At 45.7% G+C, this 25,376-nt stretch overlaps 1 protein-coding gene across 1 annotated transcript in view; it reads left to right on the forward strand.

The window, feature by feature from the left end:
• Window positions 1-25,376, forward strand: part of BMERB1 (bMERB domain containing 1) — a 142,146-nt gene that overhangs the window by 112,323 nt on the left and 4,447 nt on the right. The window contains exons 3-4 of the mRNA XM_061152888.1: window positions 16,273-16,346; window positions 24,235-24,349. Of these exons, the coding sequence (XP_061008871.1) occupies window positions 16,273-16,346; window positions 24,235-24,349 (189 nt within the window). The remainder of the gene's footprint in view (window positions 1-16,272; window positions 16,347-24,234; window positions 24,350-25,376) is intronic.

Genomic DNA, 25,376 nt, shown 5'->3' on the forward strand with positions numbered 1-25,376 from the left:
TTGTGTGTTGGTTGTATCTCTGGAGAAAATACCGCAGGCTAGCCTGCAATAACTTTTAAATGGTTGCAGAGTTGTTCCTCGTATTGTTGGAAAGTAATATATGTAACCGATGCTGTATTGTTGGACATTCATGGTGTTTCCTTTTCTCTCCCCTCCTCTTTCCTCCCCCTCCCACCTCCATCCTTTTCCTCCCCTCTCTCCCCTACTTCCCCTCCTCCTTTTCCTCCTCCTCCTTCTAACTTTCCCTTCCATCTCTCTAACTTACCTATTTGGAGTTTAATCTTTGTCCACATCTTTAATTCTTTCTTTCTTTTGTTTTCATTTTTTTGTCAAATGGGTAGCACAGCACAGTGCACAGGATTTTTGTTTCCCAACCAGAGATAGAATAGAGCCCATGCCCCCTGCATTGAAATCATGGAGTCTGAACCACTGGATCACCAGGAGTGTCCCAGCATCTTTAATTCTTTGTGGACCACTCAGCCGAGGCCCTCAGGGCTAGGATTAGGGAAATCCGGGACCAGAATCTGCACAGCTTGCTGAGCCATCCAAGGGGATGGCTCCCATGTTTCCATGTAGGCACTCTCCAGGTGTTACTGAGTCCAAGCTTGCTCTGCTCACCATCCAACAGGCCAGTTAACCACGAGACAGGGTGTTGAGGCAAAGAATATGACTTTATTTGGAAAGCTGGCAGACCAAGAAGGTGGTAGACTAATGTCTCAAAATAACCACCTTTTGGGGTCTGGATGCCAGGTTCTTTTATAGAATAGAGAAGGGAGAGGTGAGGCAGTAAAGTAAAAAGACCATTAATCTCACAAATATCTCCTGGAATGGCCAACCTTGGGAGGAGATGTGTTAATTTCTTCCTTCCTGTAGCCATCCGCAGGTGTTCAGGGTCCTGAACGAAGGGATTTTGGTTTAAAATTCAGGCAGAGGGGGAAGGTTCCCCAAGGCAGGCCATTATATATGGACAGTGTCCTTTTAGTGAACAGAAAAAATGGGAAGCAAAGGTTAAAGTAAAAGAAACAGATGCAACATGGGGTTAGTTCCTCTCTGTAACACAGGCAAGAGATTGGGGGGATAAAAGTAGAAAATAAAGTGGCAAAACTTAGTATTGCCTTCAGTGAAGGGAAGGATGTGAAGGATGAATGGTGTTGCAGAAACTGCCAAATCACATTAGCAGGTGCTGCAGGAAATCTGTCGGCCAACCTCATGTGCACTGGGTGTAGCCCAATTCCTTGCTGGAGTCTAGAGGAGAAAGCGGGCTGGGTCCTGAATCAAGGCGGCAGGTGGGTGAGAGCCTGAGGGCCCTCCTCATAGCCAGGAGTCTTAGCTGGCTTGATTTCTGGTGTTTTTCCAAAATGTAAATGGAGTTGGGAGGCCTGCATACAGTAGGCTTTCATCTAGGTTGTTTAGAACAGTGGTTCCCAACGTTTTTGGCACCAGAGAACAGTTTTCATGGAAGACAATTTTTCCATGGAAGGGTGGCAGGGGTTGGATGATGTAAGTGCATTACATTTATTGTATACTCTATTTCTAATCTAAAGCTGCCACTGATCTGACGGGAGGTACCAATCCAAGGCCCAGAGGTTGGGGACCCCTTGTGTGAATGATTGATTTGTTAGACAAGTCAGCAAATCAATGACTCAATGATCAATATTCCCCTCCGTGGGCATTTACTTCTTCATCCATTTAAGGTGGGCGCTCTTTTAGCTCCAAGAACAAGGTTAGTCTCTGATTCCTTTCCATGTTTTTTCCTTTTTTCCGAAGAGTAGGATCAGGACAGAATTTTTCTTATTTTTTTAAGCTTATTTTTAATTGGAGGATAATTGCTTTACAATGTTTTGTTGGTTTTTTCAGTACAACAACATGAATCAGCCATAAGTATACATATATCCCCTCCCTCTTGAACCCCCCTCCCACCCCACCCACCCCCAAATTTTTCTATAAAGGACCAGCTAGTAAAAATTTTCAATTTTGAGCCATATGGTGTCTGTCACAATTACTCAGCTAGGCTGTTATAGGGTGAAAGCAGTCACAGATAGTAGGTAAATGAATGGGCACAGCTGTGTTCCAATAAAACATTTTTAATATTAGCTTGGTACAAAAGTAATTGTGGTTTCGGACCATGAATTTTAAATCATTGTAACTAGGCTCAAACACATCTTTATTAATCAAAATAAGAGTCATTACAATCAACACATTTTTGCCAACGAGGAATAAGTTTATCCCTGTAGCATAAAAATGTATACTTCAAGATTCAACTAACTCTTGGAAAGCATTTTCTGCATCCTGCTAGTTGTGGAAGCATTTTCCCTGCAAAAAGTTGTGGAGATGCCTGAAAAAGTGGTAGTCGGTTGGTGAGAGGTGAGGTGCATTTGGTGGATGAGGAAAACTTTGTAACCCAATTCACTCAACTTTTGAAGTGTTGGTTGCGTGATGTGCAGTTGGGTGTTATCATGGAGAGGAATCGGGCCCTTTCTGTAGACCAATGCTGGTTGCAGGTGTTTCAGTTTTCAGTGCATCTTATCTATTTGCTGAGCATTCTTCTCAGATGTAATGGTTTCCCCAGGATTCCGAAAGCTGTAGTGGATCAGACCGGCAGCAGACCACCAAGCAGTGACCATGACCTTTTTTTGGTGCAAGTTTGGCTTTGGAGCTTCTTCTCAGTCCAACCACTGAGGTGGTTGTTGCCTGTTGTCGTATAAAATCCACTTTTTATTGCACATCACAGTCTGATTGAGAAATGGTTCACTGCTGTTGCATAGAATAAGAGAAGATGACACTTCAAAATGATGATTTTTTTTGATTTGCAGTCAGTTCTTAAGGCACCCACTTACCAAGCTTTTTCACCTTTCCAATTTGCTTCAAATTCCAAACAACCATAGAATGGTCCACATTGATTTCTTTGGCAACTTCTCATATAGTTGTAAGAGGATCAGCTTGGACAGTGACTGTCGATTGTCATTGTCTACTTTTGATGGCTGGCCACTGTGCTCCTCGTCTTCAAGGCTCTCGTCTCCTTTGCAAAACTTCTTGATCCTCTGCTGCGCTGTATGTTTGTTAGCAGTTCCTGGGCTAAATGTGTTGTTGATGTTGCGAGTTGTCTCTGCTGCTTTACAACCCATTTTGAACTCCAATAAGAAAATCGCTCAAATTTGCTTTTTGTCTAACATTGTTTCCATAGGCTAAAATATAAAATAAACAGCAAGTATATGACCAATCTAGATAGCATATTAAAAAGCAGAGACATTACTTTGCCAACAAAGATCCATCTGGTCAAGGCTATGGTTTTTCCAGTGGTCATGTATGGATGTGAGAGTTGGACTGTGAAGAAAGCTGAGCGCCAAAGAATTGATGCTTTTGAACTGTGGTGTTGGAGAAGACTCTTGAGAGTCCCTTGGACTGCAAGGAGATCCAACCAGTCCATCCTGAAGGAGATCAGTCCTGGGTGTTCACTGGAAGGACTGATGCTGAAGCTGAAACTCCAATACTTTGGCCACTTCATGCGAAGAGTTGACTCACTAGAAAAGACCCTGATGCTGGGAGGGATTGGGGGCAGAAGGGAACGACAGAGGATGAGATGGCTGGATGGCATCACCGACTCTATGGGCATGAGTTTGAGTAAGCTCCGGGAGTTTGTGATGGACAGGGAGGCCTGGCGTGCTGCAATTCATGGGGTCGCAAAGAGTCAGACACGACTGAGCGACTGAACTGAGCTGAACTGAACTGAAGAAATCATTAGCAAAAAAAAAAAACCACACATTAAAATGGTGTATAACATAACCACATTTATTAAGAATGTATTCTAATATCAAACAGCAAATTTCAACAATGCAAAACCACAATTACTTTTGCACCAAGCTAATAAGACACTGAACGCTGAATTCCATATAATGTTCATGTGTCCAGATATGTTCTTCTTCTTCTTTTTTCTATTTAAAAGTAAAATCTGTTCTTATTCATAGATTCCAACAAAGCAGGCAGGTTTGGCCCATGGGTCATAGTTAGTCGACCCTGGAGATTCAAGAGCAAACATATCTTCCAGGAAGTTTCTTAAGTGCCTTAAACAGAAAGTTCAGATTGAGGATGCTGATCCTCTTTGGAGTGTACACGCTGGTCACCAGGTCAGCCACCCTGGCTTTCGTAGACACATAGCCAACCTCAGATGGCTCCCATGTCAAATCCTTCATAATAACTGGTGACCGTGTGTCCTATCTTAGTGGATTCTTTCTTGTCACATCACACAGACACCACACTCCTCTCTACAGACAATGTTTGAGCTTCGCCCTCTGCCTGAGTACCTGGCACTCTTCTCTGTGACCGGCCAGGTTGTACCCCTCCCATAAATGGCAGCCTCTGCTGAGGAACCTCCCCCCAAACTACTCTGGTCTCTGTCTTCCCTCAACTCCAGCCACCATATGGGATGGGACATTAACATTCATACCTGAGAGGTCAGTCTGCCCAGGTTCAGGTTCCTGATGCTGATAATAATGCTCACCTCTGTAGACTTAAAAAAAATAGTCATAACCTAAAAGTTGCATTATGTTTTCATTCAGTGGGGACTTTCAGGACTTCAGGCCCAGGAGGCAGCATCTCAAGTAGCCCTGAGAGAACTGCTCTGAGGAGGCAAGCAAGGGGAGCCAAATTATATAGAAGTTTTGCAAAGGAGGGCAGGTAGTCTGATTGTCAAAAGATTACTGTGAATCGAAGAAAACCAGACATCCCAAGTTAAGGAATGTATCGCTTTTCTATGTATGGGAAGATGTAAGAATCTGGGCCACTGAAATCATTCCTTTGATATGTTCCTCAGCTATCTGGGGCCAGTTTCCTCTGTTTTCATGTCCCGAGTTCTCAGGGCTCACCGTCTGGAGTGGCTGTGGTCTGATGGCTGCTAGATGGCAGGTATTCTTTCTTTCCTGAGTTCCCTCAGGGCTGATCTGCTCATCATCCATGGTAGCTACAATTGCTGATGACTGTGACATCCTTTGTTTACTGATATGGCAGGAAGTATTCCATTCTGCACCTCATAGCGTTGCTGTGAGAGTTAATTGAGATGATTTGTATAAAATGCTTACACTAGAACCTGGCCCCAGTAGTATGAAAACATTATTAAATGCCTGCTACAATTATACTTCTATGTTGTTTGACATTTTTCCATGAGGTTGTATTTCTATGATATGTGTATGATTGCTGAAGGACCAAAACTACCCTTTTAGGTCTAAAACAAAAGTAAAACAATATTGTTGGTAATTTTTTCATAGAAACTTGTAATTGACATGTGGCACTGTTGACTTGTAAAAGTATTCACAACCTAAAGACAGTTGTCTTATTCAGTGGGAATTTTTAGGACATCAAGCCCAGGAGACAACATCTCAAGTAACCCTGAGAGCTTTGAGGAGGTAAGGGGATGAGCCAGGTTATATAGAAATTTTGTAAAAAAAAAAAAAAAAAAAAGGCAGGTAGTTTGAACATCAAAAAATTATATTGTTAATTAAGAAAACCAGATATCCTAAATCAAGGAATTGAGCATTTTTCTCTGTACAGGAAGATGCTAGAGTCTAGACTCACTGAAATTATTCCTTTGATACACCTCAGCTATCTGGGGTCAGCGTCCTTTGTTTTCACATCTTGAGTGTCCTTTCCTCAGGGCTTACCCTGGGGAGTGGCTGTAGTCTGATGGTTTGCTGATATTCTTTTCCTACCTGAGTCTCCTTAGGGCTCACCCGCTCACAGTGACGGGCTGCAATCACTGATGACGATGACATCTTTGTTTACTTATATGGCAGGAAATATTCTATTTCTCAGCACAAACCCCAAGAGTTCAGCTCGATGAGTTTTTCAGTATTAGTAAATTTTCTGAATCAAAGCAGAGAACATCTGGAAAACCCCTGAGGGAAAGAAGAGTAATTCATGCTTGAGGGAGGTGACATTCTTTTAGGAACAGTGTCATCTCCCAAATGAGGGTCTGATTACAATCGAGGAAGAAGCCAGTTAACATGCAGACCACAGATGTGCCGCAAGGAGAAAACAGGCCTTCAGTGACGTGTCCTAAAGGCCTCCATGTGATGAATGTGTCACCTGAGCCTGCGTGGCAGGCACCTCGCTGGTCCCAGCTTACGTGATGCTGAGAGAGGGCTGAGACCGCGGTCTCCCTGGAGAGGTCTCAACACTTATTCTCCCCCAGGAACAGTGTTTAAACTCATTAATCCAAGATTGCCAAACAGACACATTCATCATGTCAGTGCCATTAGGTTGGAGGAAATTGAAATAGCACAGAAAGTGAGACTCATTCTTTGATGTAGGAATATGGGCTGAGAGTTTTCAGGAGTGTCTGAGCAAGTGGCAGCCTACCAGCTCACCACCGTACTCAGGGCAGAGGGGTGGACAGAAGTAACCTTTCCCCTGTATCTATTATAGATGTGCTGAGCACAGGGCTGCCCGCTCTACACTTGTAAGCTGATTTCATTCTTCATAGAAGTGTCATGCGAGTGTATGCTCCTAGGTTCTTTGTCTCGTCACAACAAAAATTTGGAGTGATGGACATTAAAGCCCCTTGGCGGGTCACAGCTCTCGGAGGACAGACTGTGTTATAGCTCTCAGGTCTCGAACGGACCATGTTATAGCTCTTAAATAAATCAGTGTTACAGCTCAGTGTTACAGCTCTATTTATTTAGATAATAGCAGGAAATCCATCTTTGAGGTGTGAGGGCACGTCGATCCAAAGACGCGAAGAGAAGATCGCCCCATTGCGCGGGAGAGAGAGGGAGCAAAAAGGGGAGAAGAGGGCTTTGGCTCCTCTTTTTACATGTTTCTCTGTCCCTGGGCCTGTCTTATGTAAATTGGGCTTAGGCAGGAGCGTAGTTTGTTTTACCTGAGGTTCTCACTCCGGTCCTCGGACCTTCCTTTGTTCTATTTTTGCGGGCTTTCCCTTCCAGGTCTTTTAGCCACTGCCATTTTGGACTCTTTTTCCCTATTCTAACTACCTAACAGAAGAATGAAAGATAAAGGTAAGATTCTTCTTCAACAATGAGAGCACAGTGGAAGGACTCGCACAAGTCATGTAGCTGGTCAACAGGGGACCCCATCCTACTCAGGTCCAGCTGGGTCTAAAGCGTGTTATCACCTCTATGTGCCGGAAGAACAGGGCTCCCTGGATCTTGTGTCAACTTACATAGAAATTTTATTTTTTTTAATTTAAAAATAGAAATTGAGTTATATTTTATTTGGTGGGAATTTTTTGGATTTCAAGCCTGGGAGGCAGCATCTCAAGTGACCATGGAAGAACTGTTCTGAGAAGGTGAGGGGAGGAGTCTAAACATCAAACATTTGCAGCAAGGGGCAGGTAGTCTGAACATCAAAAGATTATTGTTAATTAAGGAAAGCCAGATATCTCAAGTTAAGGAATGTAGCGCTTTTCTAAGCATGGGAAGATACAAGAGTCTGGGCTTGCTGAAATCATTCCTTTCACATGTGTAAGGTGAGTGCACAGAAAAAGAGAGCTCTTTTTTTACATAAATAAATATTTTAATAAATAAAATATTTAATAATTAAAATAATCAAATATTTAATTAAAATTAAATTAAATAAAAACATGCACCTCAGCTATCTGGGGCCAGCAACCTGTCTTCTAAGATCCTCCTCCCCCAGCTCCTCAGTGCTCACATAGTGTTCACCGTGGCAGCAGCTCAATAGCTGTCAGATTGTAGGTATTCTTCTCCTTCCTGAATTCTCTTAGGGCTCGCCAGCTCACACTATGGGGCTGCCATAGCTGGTGACTGTGACACCCTTGTTTACTGATATGGCAGGAGGTACTCTGTTTCACATTTGAAGCCTCTCATCCTCTGTGTGAGGAAGCAGAATTGTGGGGAGATGAATGATTTGCCCAGAGTCATTATGGTTTAATAAGCAATATATCTGGTGGGGGTGGTGGTGTTGTGCAGTCGCTAAGTCGTGTCTGACTCTTTGCGACCCCATGAACCGCAGCACGCCAGGCTTCCCTGTCCTCACTATCTCCTGAGGTTTGCTCACATTCGTGTCCACTGAGTCAATGACGCCATCCAACCATCTCATCCTCTGTCGTCCCCTTCTCCTCCTGCCTTCAGTCTTTCCCAGCATCAGGGTCTTTTCAACTGAGTCAGTTCTTTGCATCAGGTGGCCAAAGTATTGGAGCTTCAGCTTCACCATCAGTCCTTCCAGTGAATATTCAGGGTTGATTTCCTTTAGGACTGACCAGTTTGATCTCCTTGCAGTTCCAGGGACTCTCAAGAGTCTTCTCCAGCACCACAGATCGAAAGCATCAATTCTTCAGCACTCGGCCTTATTTATGGTCCAGCTCTCACATCCGTACATGACTACTGGAAAAACCATAGTTTTGACTATATAGACCTTTGTCGACAAAGTAATGTCTCTACTTTTTAATATACTGTCTAGGTTGGTCATAGCTTATCTTCCAAGGAACAAGCGTCTTTTAATTTCATGGCTGCAGTCACCATCCACAGTGATTTTGGAGCCCAAGATAATAAAAAGTCTGTCACTATTTCCATTGTTTCCCTGTCTATTTGCCCAAGTGATGAGACTGGATGCCATGATCTTAGTTTTTTGAATGTTGAGTTTCAAGCCAGCTTTTTTACTCTCCTTACCTTTATCAAGAGGTTCTTTAATTCCTCTTCCATATCCTGGTCTTTGCGCCGAGTTCCTGACAGAGCTCCTGAAATGCTAGTTACTTCCTGAGTGACAGGGATGCTGGGAGCATCTTCTGGGGAGCATTTGTTCCTTGACACAAGAGCTTCTTAGATCCTGGGAATTTTCCTGACTAATGAGTGTCATTTCTCATGCTAATGAGATGCCTCAGTGGCTTTGGGTTGGGAGCTGGTCCACAGAAAGACCAAGGCTTGCTTAGAAGCTTGCAACTTGGAGCACAACCCCTGAATTCTCTGGGGAGATTGTGGAGCCTGATCTCCACAATCATTGATTGTTAATAATTGATCACGCCTCCATGATAAAGCCTCATAAAACCTCTTGTGATTTTTAGAGGGCCTCCAGGTTGGTGAACACATGGAGTTGATGGGAGAGTGGTCTGCCCTGGGGAGGGCCTGGAACTCCCACACTCTTCCCCATACCTTACCCTGTGTATCTCTTCTTCTGGCTGTTCATCCGTACCTTTTAAAATATCATTTATAATAAGCTAGCAAATGTATGTACATGTAATTCTGAGTTTTGAATGGTTCTGGCAAATTATCGAACCTGGGGAAGGGGATCATGGGAGCCCCCAATTCATAGCCAGTTGGTCAGAAGTTGAAGTGGTCCCAAATTGCAGTTGGCCTCTGAGTCTGACGGAACTGAGCCCTTGACCTGTGAGGTCTCTGCTCACTCCAGGTAGTGAGTATCAGATTGAGTTCAATGATGGGACACCTGGTTGGTGTCCACCAAGAATTGAAGAAGTGCCTTGTGTGAGAAAACCCATGCATTTGGAGTCGCAAGTGTAGCGTGTATGAAAAACCAGTTTTCCCTTTAGTCCTGGAGGAGGTTAATGGTAGGGTTCCATGTCCCAGATGTTATTTCTTCTTACCCATCCCAAGTTGTCCCCTGCATCCACAACTTGCAGAGTGTTGTGTTAGTTGCTTACTCGTGTCTGACTCTCTGTGATTCCATGGACTGTGGCCTGCCAGGCTTCTCTCAGGAAAGAATACGGGAGCAGATAGCCTTCTCCAGGGGATCTTCCTGACACAGGGATCGAACCGAGGTCTCCTGTATTGTAGGCAGACTCTTTACCATCTGAGCCACTATGGAAGCCCCAGGAAGAAGCCAAGTAAACACTCCCTTAAAAAGTCAACCCTTTCCTCTGTCAGGCTGCCTCTGCCTTCACATTCTGGTCTCTGCTGGGTTTCCATTAGGCTCCAGACCATGTCATTTGCAGAGAGATTTTGTAAAGCAGCAGCATTATTATTCTGACAGAGTCTATTCACCTCTCCACACCCAGAGCTGGTAAAATGACCAATTTTCTCCATCGTCCCAGCTTGAAAGGTTGAGACACGTGATGACACGGGCTGACTTTCTTTTCCTTCCTCCATCAGTCAGGTTCTCAGAAATGACACCTCTCTCTCTAGAATGAGCTGTTGGCAGCAGAGTTCCATTTCCAGGGTTCAGCACTATGCATGCAGAGAACTGAACTAATGGGGCTTGTTTGAAGTTCTAGCCAAGCTTCGAAAGTGCTTTGCATGAACTAGTTAAATGTTTTTTGAATAATGTTATTTGATGATGTTGGATAATCAGCATGATGTAATGCCGACAATGAGCATGGGTATATGCATGTTTATTTTGGTCCTACTTTAATTAAAAATGCACATGTCCACATACATGTATTGGTGATGGTGTCTTCAGCTACAAGTAATCCGAACATCTGTGCCACCCTCACCGCAGTGGCTGTAGCAGCTTCAGGAGTATGAGGGGTTAGCACTCAAGACTCATTGTTTTAGGAAGAGGGACCCCTTCTAGGGCCCGGGAGTGGTCTCTTGTCTGACCCTTGGAAATGAATTGTGTGAAGAGATACTGTGCTGTGTTAGTCACTCAGTCGTGTCCCACTCTTTGCGACCCCATGGACTGTAGCCCGCCAGGCTCCTCTGCCCGTGGGATTCTCCAGGCAAGAATACTGGAGTGGGTTGCCATGCCCTCCTCCAGGGGATCTTCCCAACCCAGAGATCGAACCTAGGTCTCCCACATTGCAGCCGGATTCTTTACCATCTGAGCCACCAGGAAAGAATTCATTGGGAAGGGGCGCGCAGGGTGAGAGAACCTAGGAGAACTCCTCTGCCACGTGGCTCACAGTCTTGGGTTTTATGGTGATGGAGTTAGCTTCCGGGTTGTCTCTGAAACTGACTCAGGGTCTCTCCTGAGTCATGGAACATGACTTGTTCACCCAAGTGAACAACATGCATTGTTCACCCAAGATGGATTCCAGAGAGGAGGATTCTGGGAAGTTGGTAGGACATATGGGCTGGTGTCTCCTCTTTCCTTCTGACCTTTCCCAAATGCTTCTGGTTGGTGGTAGCTTGTCAGTTCTGCACTCCTTACCAGGACTTCCTATTGTTAAGATGACTCATGCAAGTGGCTACTATCACATATATAGAACCCAATTCGCCTGCATTGGCTGGCAGATTCTTTACCACTGAGTCACTGGAGAAGTCCCACATCGGTATCTATTTTATACATAGCATCAATAGTGTATATGTGTCAATTTCAGTCTTCCAGTTCATCCCACCCCTCCCTGTTTGGTATCCTTACCTTTGTTCTGTATGTCTGTGTCTGTTTCTGCATTGCAAATGAGATCGTGCTTAGTCACTTCAGTCGTGTCTGACTCTCTGCAACCCCATGGACTGTAGCCCGCCAGGCTCCTCTGTCCATGGGATTCTCCAAGCAAGAATACTGGAGTGGGTTGCCATTTCCTTCTTCTTCATGGGGTTCTGATGCATGTCTGCCTGTGAGAGCTTCCCAGGAATTTCACCTTGTTTGTTAATGTGGCAGGGATTTGGATGGACTCAGGAGGACTCAAAACCATGCTAAGTGCAGGTTCTAGATGGATAAAGGGTGAGGGGCCACCCCCCCAGGGCAAATCCCCCAGACCTGAGTTACATGAAGGCAAAAGACTGGCGTGAAGTCCACTGGAACACTCAGGATGGAACAGTGGCTTCTGGGTGCACATGGATCAGGTTATGTGTAATTTTAGTTTCCTTATTTGTCCTTGTTTATATTTTTCAAAATTTCTACAGTTATCAGGACTCTGCCCAGCAACCAGATAAGAATTCTATTTTAAAAAATACTTTCCTGCTCTTCTTTTTTTTTCCAGCTTTATTTATTTTTTAATTGAAGGATACTTGTTTAACAGAATTTTGTTGTTTTCTGTCAAACATCAACAAAAATTTTATTTTAAAATTTTTTATAGAGAGGAATATAATCAAAATAGGTTTGTTTTTCAAGAAGTTTGAGGATGTGGGCTCCATTTGTCAAATAGCTGCTTGTCCAGCATCATTTTCTCTCTCTTTTCCCTCCTGCCTGTTTCTAACAGCTATTAATAGTGACAGATACCATTTACTGAGCATTGTACTATGTACGTCCCAGGCACATGCTCAATGCCTGACCTGCATAGTAATCCTGGACAGCTGTACCATTATAATTCATATTTCAAAGATGAGGAAAGTGAGAAAAACTTCTGGCACTCAGCCCCTTTGAACTAGAGATGTCTGGTGCTAATACTCTTGCTTCTAACATTGTTGTTGCTAATGGCTAAGTCATGTCTGACTCTTTTGCAACCCCATGGACTGTAGGTTCCTTTGTCCATGGGATTTCCCAGGCAAGAATACTGAAGCAGATGGCTAACAAACACATGAAAAGATGTTCAACATCTCTCATTAGAGAAATGCAAATCAAAACCCACAATGAGATATCACTGACACCAGTCAGAATGACCATCATCAAAAAGTCTACAAACAATAAATCCTGGAGAGGGTGTGGAGAAAAGGAAATGCTGTTGCGTTATTGGTGGGAATGTAAACTGATACAGCTACTATGGAAAATGGTATGGAGATTCCTTAAAAAACTAAGAATAAAACCACAATATGACCCAGCAATCCCACTTCTAGGCATATACCCTGAGGCAATCAGGCTTGAAAAAGACACCTGTATCCCATTGTTCGTTGCAGCACTATTTACAATAGCTAGAACGTGGAAGCAACCTAGATGCCCATCGACAGATGAATGGATAGAGAAGTAGTGGTATGTATACACAATGGAATATTACTCAGCCATAAAAAGGAAAGCATTTGAGTCAGTTCTGATGAGGTGAATGAACCTAGAACCTATTATACAGAGTGAAGTGAGTCAGAAAGAGAAAGATAAATATCGTATTCTAACGCATATATACGGAATCTAGAAAAATGGTACTGAAGAATTTATTTACAGGGCAGCAGTGGAGAAACAGACATAAAGAATAGACTTATGGACATGGGGAGAGGGGAGGAGAGGGCGAGATGTATGTAAAGAGTAACCTGGAAACTTACATCACCATGTGTAAAATAGAGAGCCAACAGGAATTTGCTGTCCGGCTCAGGAAACTCAAACAGGGGCTCTGTATCAACCTAGAGGGGTGGGATGGGGAGGGAGATGGGAGGGAGGTTCAAAAAGGAAGAGATATATGTATACCTATGGCTGATTCTTGTTGAGGTTTGACAGAAAACAAAATTCTGTAAAGCAATTATCCTTCAATAAAAAATAAAGGAATACTGGAGCAGATTGCGTTTTCCTTCTCTAGGGGATCTTCCTGACCCAGGGATCAAATCTGCATCTCCTACAGTCACAGGCGGGTTCTTTGTTATGGCTGAGCCACCAGGGAAACCCTGCTTCTATCATTGCCTGTCGCTGTTTTGTTCCTTTCACCATCTCTCCTTCTCTCATCTTTCAAAAATTGTCCATCAGATACCTATATCAATTCTGTGGTTACAACCCAAGATTTCTCAACGTCACGCTTGGCATTTTGAACCAGATAATTCCCTACCGAGGCAGCCCTGTGCATTGTGGGATGTTTCACAACATCCCTGGCTTCTACCCGCTAGATGTCAGTAGCAGTCTCCACGCGCACCCAGTGATAACAGCAAATGAATCCCCAGACATTTGCAGATGCCCCTGGAGACCAAAATCGTCCCCATTGAGGACCATTGATATACACAATGGCGTATTGCTCAGTTATAAAAAGGAACACATTTGAGTCAGTTCTAGTGAGGTGGATGAACCTGGAGCCTATTAAACAGAAGTCAGAAAGAGAAAGACAAATACTGCATATTAACACATATGTATGGAATTTAGAAAGACGGTACCAATGACCCTATGTGCAGGGCAGCAAAGGAAACGCAGATGTAAAGGACAGACTTTCGGATGCAGTGGGAGTAGGCAAGGGTGGGATGACTTGAGAGGGTAGCATTGAAATGTGTATATTACTGTATATAAAATGACCAGTATAGATGACCAGTGCGACTTCAATGCAAGAAGCCCGGCATGCAAAGCCAGTGCTCTGGGACAACCCAGGGGGGTGGTGGGGAGGGAGATGGGAGGGCTGGTTGAAGATGGGGGGACACGTGTAATCCTGTGGCAAATTCATGTTGATATATGGCAAAGACCACCACAATATATTAAAGTAATTATCCTCCAATTAACATAAATTGATCAAACAAAAATCTGATCAGATCACATTCAGGCTTCAAAGACAAAAAAAAAGTCATAACTGGGCTTATTGCCACAGACAAGGAACAAGAATTGTCATCAGAATCCACTGTCAGATGGCTATGCTGCCCACGCCCCTTCTTAATAGACAATAAACACCTATGAACTGTTCCCCTAAGGAAAAAAAGCCACTGATGTAGCCCTATCTCCACGCTCCATGTAGAGAAGGATTCTGGAGCACCTCTGGTTGGAACATCGCGGATAGGAGCCCAGGGGAACAGCTTGTACCCTCTAGCGAAGCCCCCATGCTCATTCGTGGCAGCTGCCACCTGCTAGGACATTCCAGGGCAGGATTTGACAATCGCTTGGAGTGCCTCTGGCAACAGGAGCAGGAGATGGAGGCTGAAGTGAGACATTCCTGCCACTTGTCCTGAAAGCTGGGATGGTGCGGTTGGAATGGGTCATTTGGGCCATTCTTGGCCAGCGAAGGGCAGGGGTCCTCAAACTGGTCTGTGGATGGCGCTTCTGAATGGAGATCAAGTTCTTGACAAAGACACCCCAGAAGGAAGCAGAAAGATCGGTGAACTCGGACCAGTCGATCTCTACTTCTGGTCCCACCTACGCTTGCTGTGTAGACTCATATGAACCCTTTGAGAATATTCATGCTTCTCTCTATCTCTTCCTGGGACAGAAGGTTGATGTGGCCCAACCGGTCCACTCCATCCCTCCACCTGCTTTACTCTTCTTTGGAGCATCTGATGTTTTATTGTATTTGTGTTTACCCTCTGTCTCCCCAGATTAAAATTTCAGTAATGAGGGCAGGGGAGGCTGGTACATCCCTGAAGCCTGTGACAGTGGCGAACACAGTAAATGCTCAATAAAGACATGCAGAATGAAGGCACACAACACGCCCAATGGGGAAGCTACTTGAAAATATGTCTCGGGTCATAGGCATGTCATACTCTTTGGATTCAGTGGTTCTACTTCTGAGGATCAGTAGCTCCCACCCCAAATAATCCAACATGAAAGAAAAGCCTTAGGTGAATCCTACAGTGGCTAAAATACAAGCAACCTGAAAAATAATCTAAATAATCAAGATTAAGGGCATAATTAAAACCACCCTGATAAATCCACTTGGTAGAATTCCAGGTAGCTGTTACAAACATCATTTACAGTGAGATGAGCTAATATTGCAATACACACACATGAAACTAGACTACATAATGCAAAATTGTGTGTGCAGCCCATTGCTAAGGGTATAGGGGTGATCTTTTTACACTGTTGCTGGGAATATCATGCACAGTCCCTTTGGAGGACAATTTGGAAATTCCTATCAAAATGTAAGAGTTCATGTCGCTTAACCCTCCAACTGCATTTCTAGGAATTAATTCGCTAGGAATTCCTTTATTTCTAGTAATCTATCCTAGAATATATCTGGAAATAAGTCTAATGTCTATGAATGGGGGACAATGCTTAAATAAATCACTGTTTATCAATGTATCAGAATACTATACAGTCATTATAAATGAGGAGAAAAAAAATGAGGAGAAATGCATGTCCTGACATAGTAATATGCTCAAGACAAAAAAAGCTAATTGCAAAATGTTTTTGTACATGAATGATGTTGTATTTGGTAAACATTTTTTTTTAATCCAGAGGGATAGGTAAGAAACCCTTGATGATGGTTTTCTCCAAAGGATAGGGGAAGATTTTCTGTCTGTGCTGTTAATTTCTGTGACGTTTAAAAGCTTTTCACATAGGTGAAAAAGGAAAACACTGACCCCATGACATGAAGTCGTTCACATAAGCCAACAAAAACCAGGCATGCAAAGACTGGAAGGAACTCTATCAAGGTGTTATTAAATGTGGTCATTCCTGAGTTGTGGGAGAATGGGCAGTTTTTGTCTTGTTATTTTTGATGGAAAACTTCTAAAGAACCTATGTGATCTTTACAGAGGACAAAGCCCTCCCACCAGTCCTCTTTGTTTGAAGCTGGGGTGGTGCTCAGGATGTAGAATGTTCTGTTGATGTAACCTGTGGTCGTGCGGTGTCCTCTCTCCCCAGGATGGATGACATCCAACTCTGCAATGACATCATGGACTTGAAGCAGGAGCTGCAGAACTTGGTCGCCATCCCAGGTAACCATGGGGACCCCACCTCCGCCAGACAGCTGCTCAGAGTCCCTGTCTGGAAGACCCTAGCCCAGCCTCATTCTTGCAACTTCCCAACTTCCCAATCGTGTGATTTAACCAACTCTGCATGAGGCTGACTTTGTTCAAGTCCTGATTCTGCCCATCTCCTTGACCTCGGGCAAGTCATGTTACCTCTCTGAGATTCAATCTCTCCTCCTCTGAAAATGGGATAGGAATAGTAATAGTACCTAATTCATTGGGTGTAAATCTTATTGTGATGAATGAAGCAATGCAAACCACGTGCTTAGCTTGATGGCTGGTCCAAAGAGTCCAGCAAATATTAGCAATGATTACTCTTACTATCCTGTTTGAGAATAGGTAGAGTATGGTGGTTATAAGCTCTGATTTTGGAGTCAAACCTACATCTGTCATTTATTAATCATGTGTGCTTGGGCAAGTTATTTCACTACAATTCAGTTTCTTCATCTCTAATCTGGGACAATCATACTGTCTGTCTCAGAGGATTGTTTTGAAATTGATGAAGGGGATAAAACATGTAAAGTGCTTAGTAGGTGTCTAAGGTAGCTCAGTGGTAAAGAATCTGCCTGCCAAGTAGAAGACTTGGGTTCGATCCATGGGTCAGGAAGATCCCCTGGAGAAGGAAATGGCAACCCACTCCAATATTCCTGCCTAGAAAATCCCACAGACAGAGGACCTAGCAGGCTACAGTCCATGGGGTCTCAAAGAATCAGACATGACTTAGCGACTAAACAACAACAACATCCTATTTAAGTGCTTAACAAATTAGCGCTATTGTTATTGGACTTCCCAGGTAGCGCTAATGGTAAAGAACCTGCCTGCCAATGCAGAAGACTCAAGAGATGCAGGTTCCATCCCTGGGTCAGGAAGGTCCCCTGGAGGAGGGCACAGCCACCCACTCGAGTATTTTTGCCTGGAGAATCCCATGAACAGAAGAACCTGGCAGGCTCCAGTCCATAGGGTTGCACAAGAGCCAGACACAACTGAAGCAACTTAGCATGCACATATTATTATTATTATTATCATTAACCTGAGCTTCCTAGTGGCTCAGATGGTAAACAATCTGCCTGCAGTGTGAGAGACCTGGGTTCGATCCCTGGGTTGGGAAGATCCCCTGGAGGAGGGCATGGCAACCCCACTCCTGTATTCTTGCCTGGAGAATCCCCATGGATGAAGGGGCCTGGTGGGCTACAATCCATGGGGTCACAAAGAGTTGGACAGGACTGGGTGCCTAAGCACAACACAGCTTGTCATTAACCTAACACATCCTTCTCATCCTTCAGGTCATAACTTCTTTGACCCGTTTCCCAAAGAATGCCTTCCTTGCCCAGGCAAGGAGTTAGATACCTCCAAGCTGAGTTAGATACCTCTGGGGGCACTTATACTTCTCAACTTACAGACAATCCCCAACTCACAGTTTGATTTAATAATTTTTGGATTTTATAATGCTGTAAAGTCTCTAAAAATCTCTCCAGATGTTGCCAGATATCCCCTGGCTAGGGAGGTGGGAAATTGCCCCCTGAGAAACACTTTAAAACCCAAAAATCTGGGTTTGAAGCCAGGATTGCCAGTTAAATGACCTTCATTGAGCATCTTGATTTCATGAGCCTTAAATTCCTTGTCTGCAAAGTGAAACAAACCATGAGGAATGCACATAGTTGTTGTGGATGTGCCCTGAGATGTCAGAAGATAGCAAACATACCTTATTCTAAGAGGATTGTGTGCAATGATTGTAGACTCTTCTGGCATCATTGCTTTAATGAGCAACTACTAGGGCTTCCCTGGTGGCTCAGACGGTAAAGAATCTGCCTACAGTGCGAGATCCCATGGAGAAGGGAATGGCAACCCACTCCAGTATTCTTGCCTGTAGAATCGCATGGACAGAGGAGCCTGGCAGGCTGCAGTCCATGGGGTCGCAAAGAGTCGGACGTGGCTGAGTGAATATCACTTTCAGTAGGTGCCAGGCATTCTGCAGGCCCAGGGAGGACACAAGTGAGTAGCCAGCCCTAATTGAAAGGGGGTGACAGGACTTCCCTGCTGGTCCAGTGATTAAGACTCCTGGCATCCAATGCAGGGGGCGTGAGTTTGATCTCTGGTTGAAGAAATAAGATCCCACATGCTGTGTGGCACAGCCCCCCAAAATAAATAATGATAATAAATAAATAGAATTTTAAGAAAAGGGGAAGTGACAGCTCTGGCTGTGGGGCTTCTTCTCGAGGCAATTAAAATGTTCTAAAATAGATTGTTATGTTGACATGGAGTCCAAGTTCATTCTACTTGCCGCATGATAGGCCAATAAATCTGAGATGAGATGTTAAGACAGGGAAGGGACTTTATTCAGGAGCCGGCTGATGGAGAAGATGTCAGGCTAGCGTTTCAAAATAACCATCGGGCGGGCTCTGGAGTCAGGTTCTTTCGTGGATCAGAGATGGGAGGAGGTGAGGAAACAAAAAAAACCATTTAATTCCTGCAACTATCTCCTCAAATGGCAAACCTCAGGCAGGGTGGGGTGTGTTAATTTCTTTCTTTCTGCCATCTACAGGTGGACAGGGTTATTTTAGCTTAACAGTTCCGCAGAGGCAGTAGGGTTCCCTGAGGTAAGCCATTATTATGCTTATAATAAAAAAAGAGGCAAACAAGGGTTAAAGAGATAGGAACAGATTCAGCAGGGAGTCATAATTAACCCTTCCTGGTTACTGCAAAATAATAGAACTTTATGACCATACTGCAAAATAATAGAACTTTATGACCATGCTCCCGCCACCGGAGCCTGGAGAAGAAAATCCCTCTTTGCATCTTCCAACGTCTGATGGGGTTTCCATCAATCCTCGCTTCTTGGCTTATAGCTGCCTTATTCCAGTCTCTGCCTCTGTCATGGCCCTCCTCTCTTTGTGTATCTCTGTGTCATCTCCTCTTCTTTTAAAAAATTATATTTATCTTGGCTGCGCTAGGTCTTAGTTGTAGCATGCAGGATCTTCCATCTTTGTTGTGGCATGTGGGAACTAGTTTCCCAACCAGGGATCAAACCTGGGCCCCCTGCACTGCACTGGGAGGGCAGAGTCTTAGCCACTGGCCCACCAGGAAAGTCCTCATCTCCTCTGATAGGAACACTAATTATTGGACTTAGGGCTCATCTGAATGAGTATGACCTCATCTTAACTTAACATCCACAAAAACCCTATTCCCAAGTAGGGTATTTCCAAATAAAATTAGGGGTGGCCAAAAGGAGAAGAGGGCTTCAGAGGATGAGACGGCTGGACAGCATCACCGATGCAATGGGCGTGAACCTGGGCAGACTTTGGGAGATGGTGAGGGACAGAGAGGCCTGGCGTGCTGCAGTCCATGGGGTCACAAAGAATCGGATACAACTGGGCGACTGAACGACAACAGGAGTACTGTTTATCCTAATACAGGCAGAAAGCTCAGCCCAACCTCACGAGGGTTCGGAACCAGAATCAGGAAAGCTGTGGAATATTCTTGGTCCCTGCTCTCTCTCACTGTCCATTTTGGAGCTCTTTCCCTCTTCCCTCTAGCGCATGAGCCAAGCAAGGCCACTGTTACCAAACCACACATGGGTCCACTTGCCCCTGCGCAGTAAAGCCTGCCTGCTGACACCTGGTGGTGGGGAAGGGAAGGGCAGTGTTTATTGCAGGGACGAGCAAGGAGCCCGGGACAGCTGGTGCTCAGAATACCCGAGATCCTCCATGGGTTTCAGCAAAGCATTCCTGAAGCCCAGGTGAGGGAGGGGCATCCCAGGGTCTGTGATTGGCTCGTGCACAATTCTCTGATTGGCTGATGCTGAGGTCACAGGGCAGTGTCCCAGGGGTTAACACTGTCAATCTTTAGGCTCCAGGAGACCTGGGGGCTACGGGCTCATGTCCATCAAGTAGTTAACATGTCCCATTTGGTGGGGGGTTTTAGCCTCTGTAAAACAACTCAGGAAATGTGCATCAGATACTGTTATCTAGGGGACTTCAGATAGGAGCTGAAGCAGAGGATGTGGGCGGGGTGGGAGAGGGGTGTCTGTCCCAAGAAGGCCCCAGAAGGTCCCTGCTCGGTTACAACTTCATCTCCCTTCCATGATTTTTCCACCCAAGAGCCTGACTCTATATCCCAATTTTCAATTTCCCAGGGGGCTATGATGGGCCCAGCATGGGTTGTTTCTCTTTTGAGAGGGAGAATTCCCACAGCCCAGTCTTAGCTCGGCAGGACACATGGATGGCCCTGGGGCAAAGGAGACACGAGGGTGTGGCCAGCCAAGGCCTCCCCAGGCCAGAGGGGCTTCATCGGGGGCCATGGCAGCCTCTAGAGCATGGGTGGGAAATGTGTGGAAGCTGGGGGTCTTTGGTGGACACAATACCTGGGCTGCTTCACTGACCAGGCCTGGGATTAGGGCGAGAAGAAAAAGGTGCTCAGCTGAAACATGAGAAATTCAGCAATTATATTTTCATGCAATATTTAGAATACCAAAATTCATTCAAAAAATGTTTAAATAAACATGAGATCAGTACTGACACTCAATGGGCAGAAACCAGGAATGCTAAACCTTCATGGAAGGGACAGTCCCCGCTGGAGGATGTTTTTTGCTTAAAATGCCATTGGCAGTCCTGCAGAGAAACACATAAGGTCAATGGGTCACTTAGCAAAAGAGCCCAGGTCCTCCCCTCCACCTCCACTGATTCTCCTAGGAAACCGCATCTTCCCAGTCACTTCCCTGAAGAAATGCAGATATTAAAGTTCCCTTTCCTCTCCTGCCTTGCCGTTCACCTCTCCCCACTGTGTCCTCTGACTCCTTGTTGTTAAGAGCATTTCTGTGTATTCCTTGGACCAGCGCCAGGTTTCTAGATGGACTTAGGTGGGTTTAGGAGGAAACAACCCAATGTGCCCAGCAATACAGCAATAAAAATAATAAGTGAAGAGATTGAAAGGCCAAGAAAATCATGCTTCTCCTGCCAGGGTCAGAAAATAATTCAGCTCATTATGATGAGACAAAGCCGCTCAATCACATCTGACTCTTTGTGACCCCATGGACTGTAGCCCGCCCGGTTCCTCTGTCCCAGGGATTCTCCAGGCAGAATACTGGAGTGGGTTGCCATTCCCTCCCCCAGGGAATCTTCTGGACCCAGAGATCGAACTGCATTGCAGGCAGATTCTTTGCTGTCTGAACTACCAGGGAGATGGCGCTAGTGGTAAAGAACCCGCCTGCCAGTGCAAGAGACCTAAGAGACTCGAGTTCGATTCCTGAGTCAGGAAGATCCCCTGGAGAAGGAAATGGCAACCCATTCCAGTGTTCTTGCCTGGAGAATCCTATGGACAGAGGAGCCTGGCAGGCTACAGTCCATGGGGTGGCAAAGAGTTGGACACGACTGAGTGACTTCACACACACATGATGAGAGAGAACAGCTGGGGCCCTCCACACCCTCAGGGCTTCTCAGGGACAAGCTAAGATGTCTCACCCACCTCCCCTGCTGCCACCAGCCCCTCTGGGCTGGGAATGCTTAGACTTGGCTGTAGAGGCCATGGTACCCTCCCCTTGGACATAAAAATAGTGTCTCAAAAAAAAAAAAAAAAACAATAAAAATTGTGCCTCCCTCATAGAGTTGTTGGAAAGAATTTAGTAATTCTCAGCCATCAACCAGGGTGATTTGCCCCACAGAGGACATTGGCCTTGTCAGGAGTCCCACTTTGTGGTCACCACTAGGAGAGGGGGCTCTCCTGGCATCTAGTGGGCGGAGGTCAGGGATGCCACTCAACATCCTACAGTGCTCCGGCCATGACAGAGAATGGTCCAGCCTCAAGTGTCAGCAGTGCCAAGGTTGAGAAACCCAGATTAAATGAAAATGTAATACATGGTAATACAAATATGATGATAATTGTTGCCATTTATTAAGCACTTACTTTTGCCTGCTTCTTATGCCATGAGACTTGCTTTTCCTTCGTTAAGTAACTATTTATTTCTTTTGTACTTGTTTCCGTAAATATGTAATCTAGCGGGCCTTTAATCATGAAAGCAAAAGTGATAATGTAAAATAAGAGCCTATGATAATAGTAGCTGACTGTTCATGAACCCTAACTGTGTACCAGGCAGGGAGCCTAGTGTTTTGACTTCTCTCTCTTAAAACTTGCAACAACTTTATGACTGTCTCTGTTAAGAGACTGGATGCTCAGAGAGGTTGAGGAATGTGCCTAGAGTCACACAGCCAAGAAGAGGAGGAGATGGGGCATCAAGCCAGGATTGTGATTTTATGGTGAGGTGTCCCAGTTGTGATAAGGTCTACAGACCACCTTAGTCTACAGTTAGGAGGTCCTGGCATGGTCCAGGGAGAGATGATGGTGGCCTGGGCTAAGGAGGTGTGCTGGAAGAGATGAGAAGCAAGTTGGAGAGTCACTTTGGCAAGCCCCTGAAGAAACTAGGAATCAGATGTGTGATGCCCACAGGGAATAAAGTTGGCAAGTAGGTGGGTGATGCTGGGAAACAAAAGTAGTAGTAGATGGCTGACTGGTACAAAAGTACCAGTAGATAGGTGAGTGGTGCCTGGAAGCAGATGGGTGATGCTTGCAGGCAGGTGAGTGATACCAGCAGGTAAATGGGTGATGCCTATAGGTAGGTGGGTGGAGTCTGCAGGTAGGTAGGTGGGGCTTAAGGCAGGTAGGTAGTACCTGGAGGCAGGTGAGAGATGCTGGCCAGCAGGGCGTGTCATACACACAAGCAGATGAACAGCACTGGCTGGTGGTATGGAGACCTGGGTCAGTAACTGGTTTGCAAGGTGAGACAGACCCCTTTGAGTAGGTGGCCTCTCCTGTGGGTTTATGGAGGGGCTGAGGGCCCTGAGCAGGGGGCTGCAGCTGAGTATCTGGGGAAGCTGGGAGATGCCTGAATAGGCAAGAGATAGTGGGGATGAATAGCTTGAGGAGGGAGGTGAGTGAGTTCCTGGGGCCTCTACCCATAGCCACGTGACTCTGGTGTAAGATCTGGGGCCTGGCAGAGGACAGGGGAGTGTTGGAGGGCTGCTGCTGGTAACTTGGAAAGGACACTGACATCACTCCCTGAGTCCAAGGGCGCTGTAGTTAATCCACCTGCAGAGGGCAAGGAGGCTCTGTGATGCTGACGAGTGATTTGCAGAATCAGACTTCGGGACCCATTACCATCGTCAGCACAGCAAGGATGAGCAGGAATACAGGGGCTGCTAGCTCCCAATTCCTTGCTCCCCTCTGATTAGTGAAAGAAACCAATTTTCTCTCTAACCTAAATATTATTTTCTCCTTGTCTCTGGTTCTGCCTCCAGATCTAGAGGAAATAGTCAGTGACAGTTTGTTTGAACTGGCAGAGGGACAAGCTGCCCCATGAGTTTTATCTTCTAAAGGGGTCTGAGCAGAGGGAGCCAATGCAGGGTTGGGTTTCTGCCCTCCGGGTTGTATCAGTCTTCATGTCCACCCCTCGTTGTTTTGTCTCTGCTATGATGCTCTAGCCCTTGGTATTTGGAACAGGTTGGGAAAGTGTGGGTGGCTTTTCTTCTGACGGGCTGGGTAAGCCTCACTGCAGAGTAGTCACCTTCTGCACTCAACCTGTGTCCTTCTCCCCTCGGCCTTCTTCAGGGCCCCCTTGCAGCATCAATATCATTTAGCAAGCATCCACCACGGGCCAGCTTTGTGCCAAGTCATTTACTAACATCCCCGCAGTCTCACGTTTAAGCCTCACTGTGTATTTTCCAGAGGAGGAAACAGAAGCTTGAACCAATCCAGTTGCCTTTCCAGGTTCATCCAGCAAGTTAAATGGTCAAGCCAGGATTCCAACCCTGGTCCCTCAGACTCAGTTACACTCAAACTGTCTCTGCTAATGTGTTCTTCTTCCCAGAAAAAGAAAAAACCAAGTTGCAGAAGCAGAGGGAAGATGAGCTTATCCAGAAGATCCACAAACTGGTGCAGAAGAGAGACTTCCTGGTGGACGACGCAGAGGTCGAGCGGTTAAGGTAAGTGGGCAGCGTGTCCCCTGGGCGCGGGGCTGGGGCTGTTAGAATGCAGCTCAGCTTCCTTCCAAAGCCCGTCATCTGCTCCCAGACTCACAGCTTTGCAGCGGGCATGGCCTGGCCAAATGCTCCCCAAACACTCGATCCTGATGAATCCTTCTGGCCCGAGGCCCCACGGCCCATTCAAGAGAAACTTAAATCCAGCTCCAAAATGTTTTGCAAAGGCCTGTGGATCTTAAGTGAATGCCATCTGAGGTGGCCAGGGAGGAATTACATCACAGGGCACATGGAAGCGCTTCCTACACCTTCTTTTTACTGAGTTTTCTCCCAACTCGTCAAGGCACCTTTTCCAGAAACTTCTATTCGTTTCTACAGAAACTCTGCCCTCTGTCCTAACTTGCTTCCTCACCCACCCTCCCCACTTCCCAGCTCTGTTCTCTCCCTTCCTGTCTCCTGGGGGCCTCTGATGCCCCTCCCTAGCCTTCGGGGTCTCCTATTTGCAGATGCCCCTCCCCCGTTGATCTGGTCAACCACGGGCCCTGGAGCCGCAGTGCACTTGAAGCCTCCACAGGGGACCAGAGGGCATGTAAGATGCCAGTGTTGATTCTCGAATTTTTTGTGCTGGAGCAAAGCCTTGAGAGTCATCCACAGGGGAGAGGCTCAAAGGGCTCCTTCCACACCAGAAGACAACTTCCCTTTAATTCTCTGTGACCTCCCGAGTCCTCCAAGGCTGCTAGGATGCACTTTGCCCAGCTCAGCCAGGCTCGGACCATGGGCTTTGCTTATGGTGACCCTTGGGAGAGCTGAGACGGCTTGCCTTCTGAGACCTGCCACATTCTTTGTCTAGGGTAACTTAAAGGTGCAGGATCAGGAGAGGGATTGCCCAGCTCACTAAATCTCTGGCAGGGAGGCTGGGTCCTGTAACACCCTGGCCTCTGCCCTAGGGTCTCACACCAGCGGGCGTGGGCATTTACTCCATCACTGATATGTGTTTCTGCTTCAGAGAAGATTCATCAAACAACACACACCC

This window comes from Dama dama, chromosome 10 (assembly GCF_033118175.1).
Source record: "Dama dama isolate Ldn47 chromosome 10, ASM3311817v1, whole genome shotgun sequence".
Taxonomy (NCBI): domain Eukaryota; kingdom Metazoa; phylum Chordata; class Mammalia; order Artiodactyla; family Cervidae; genus Dama; species Dama dama.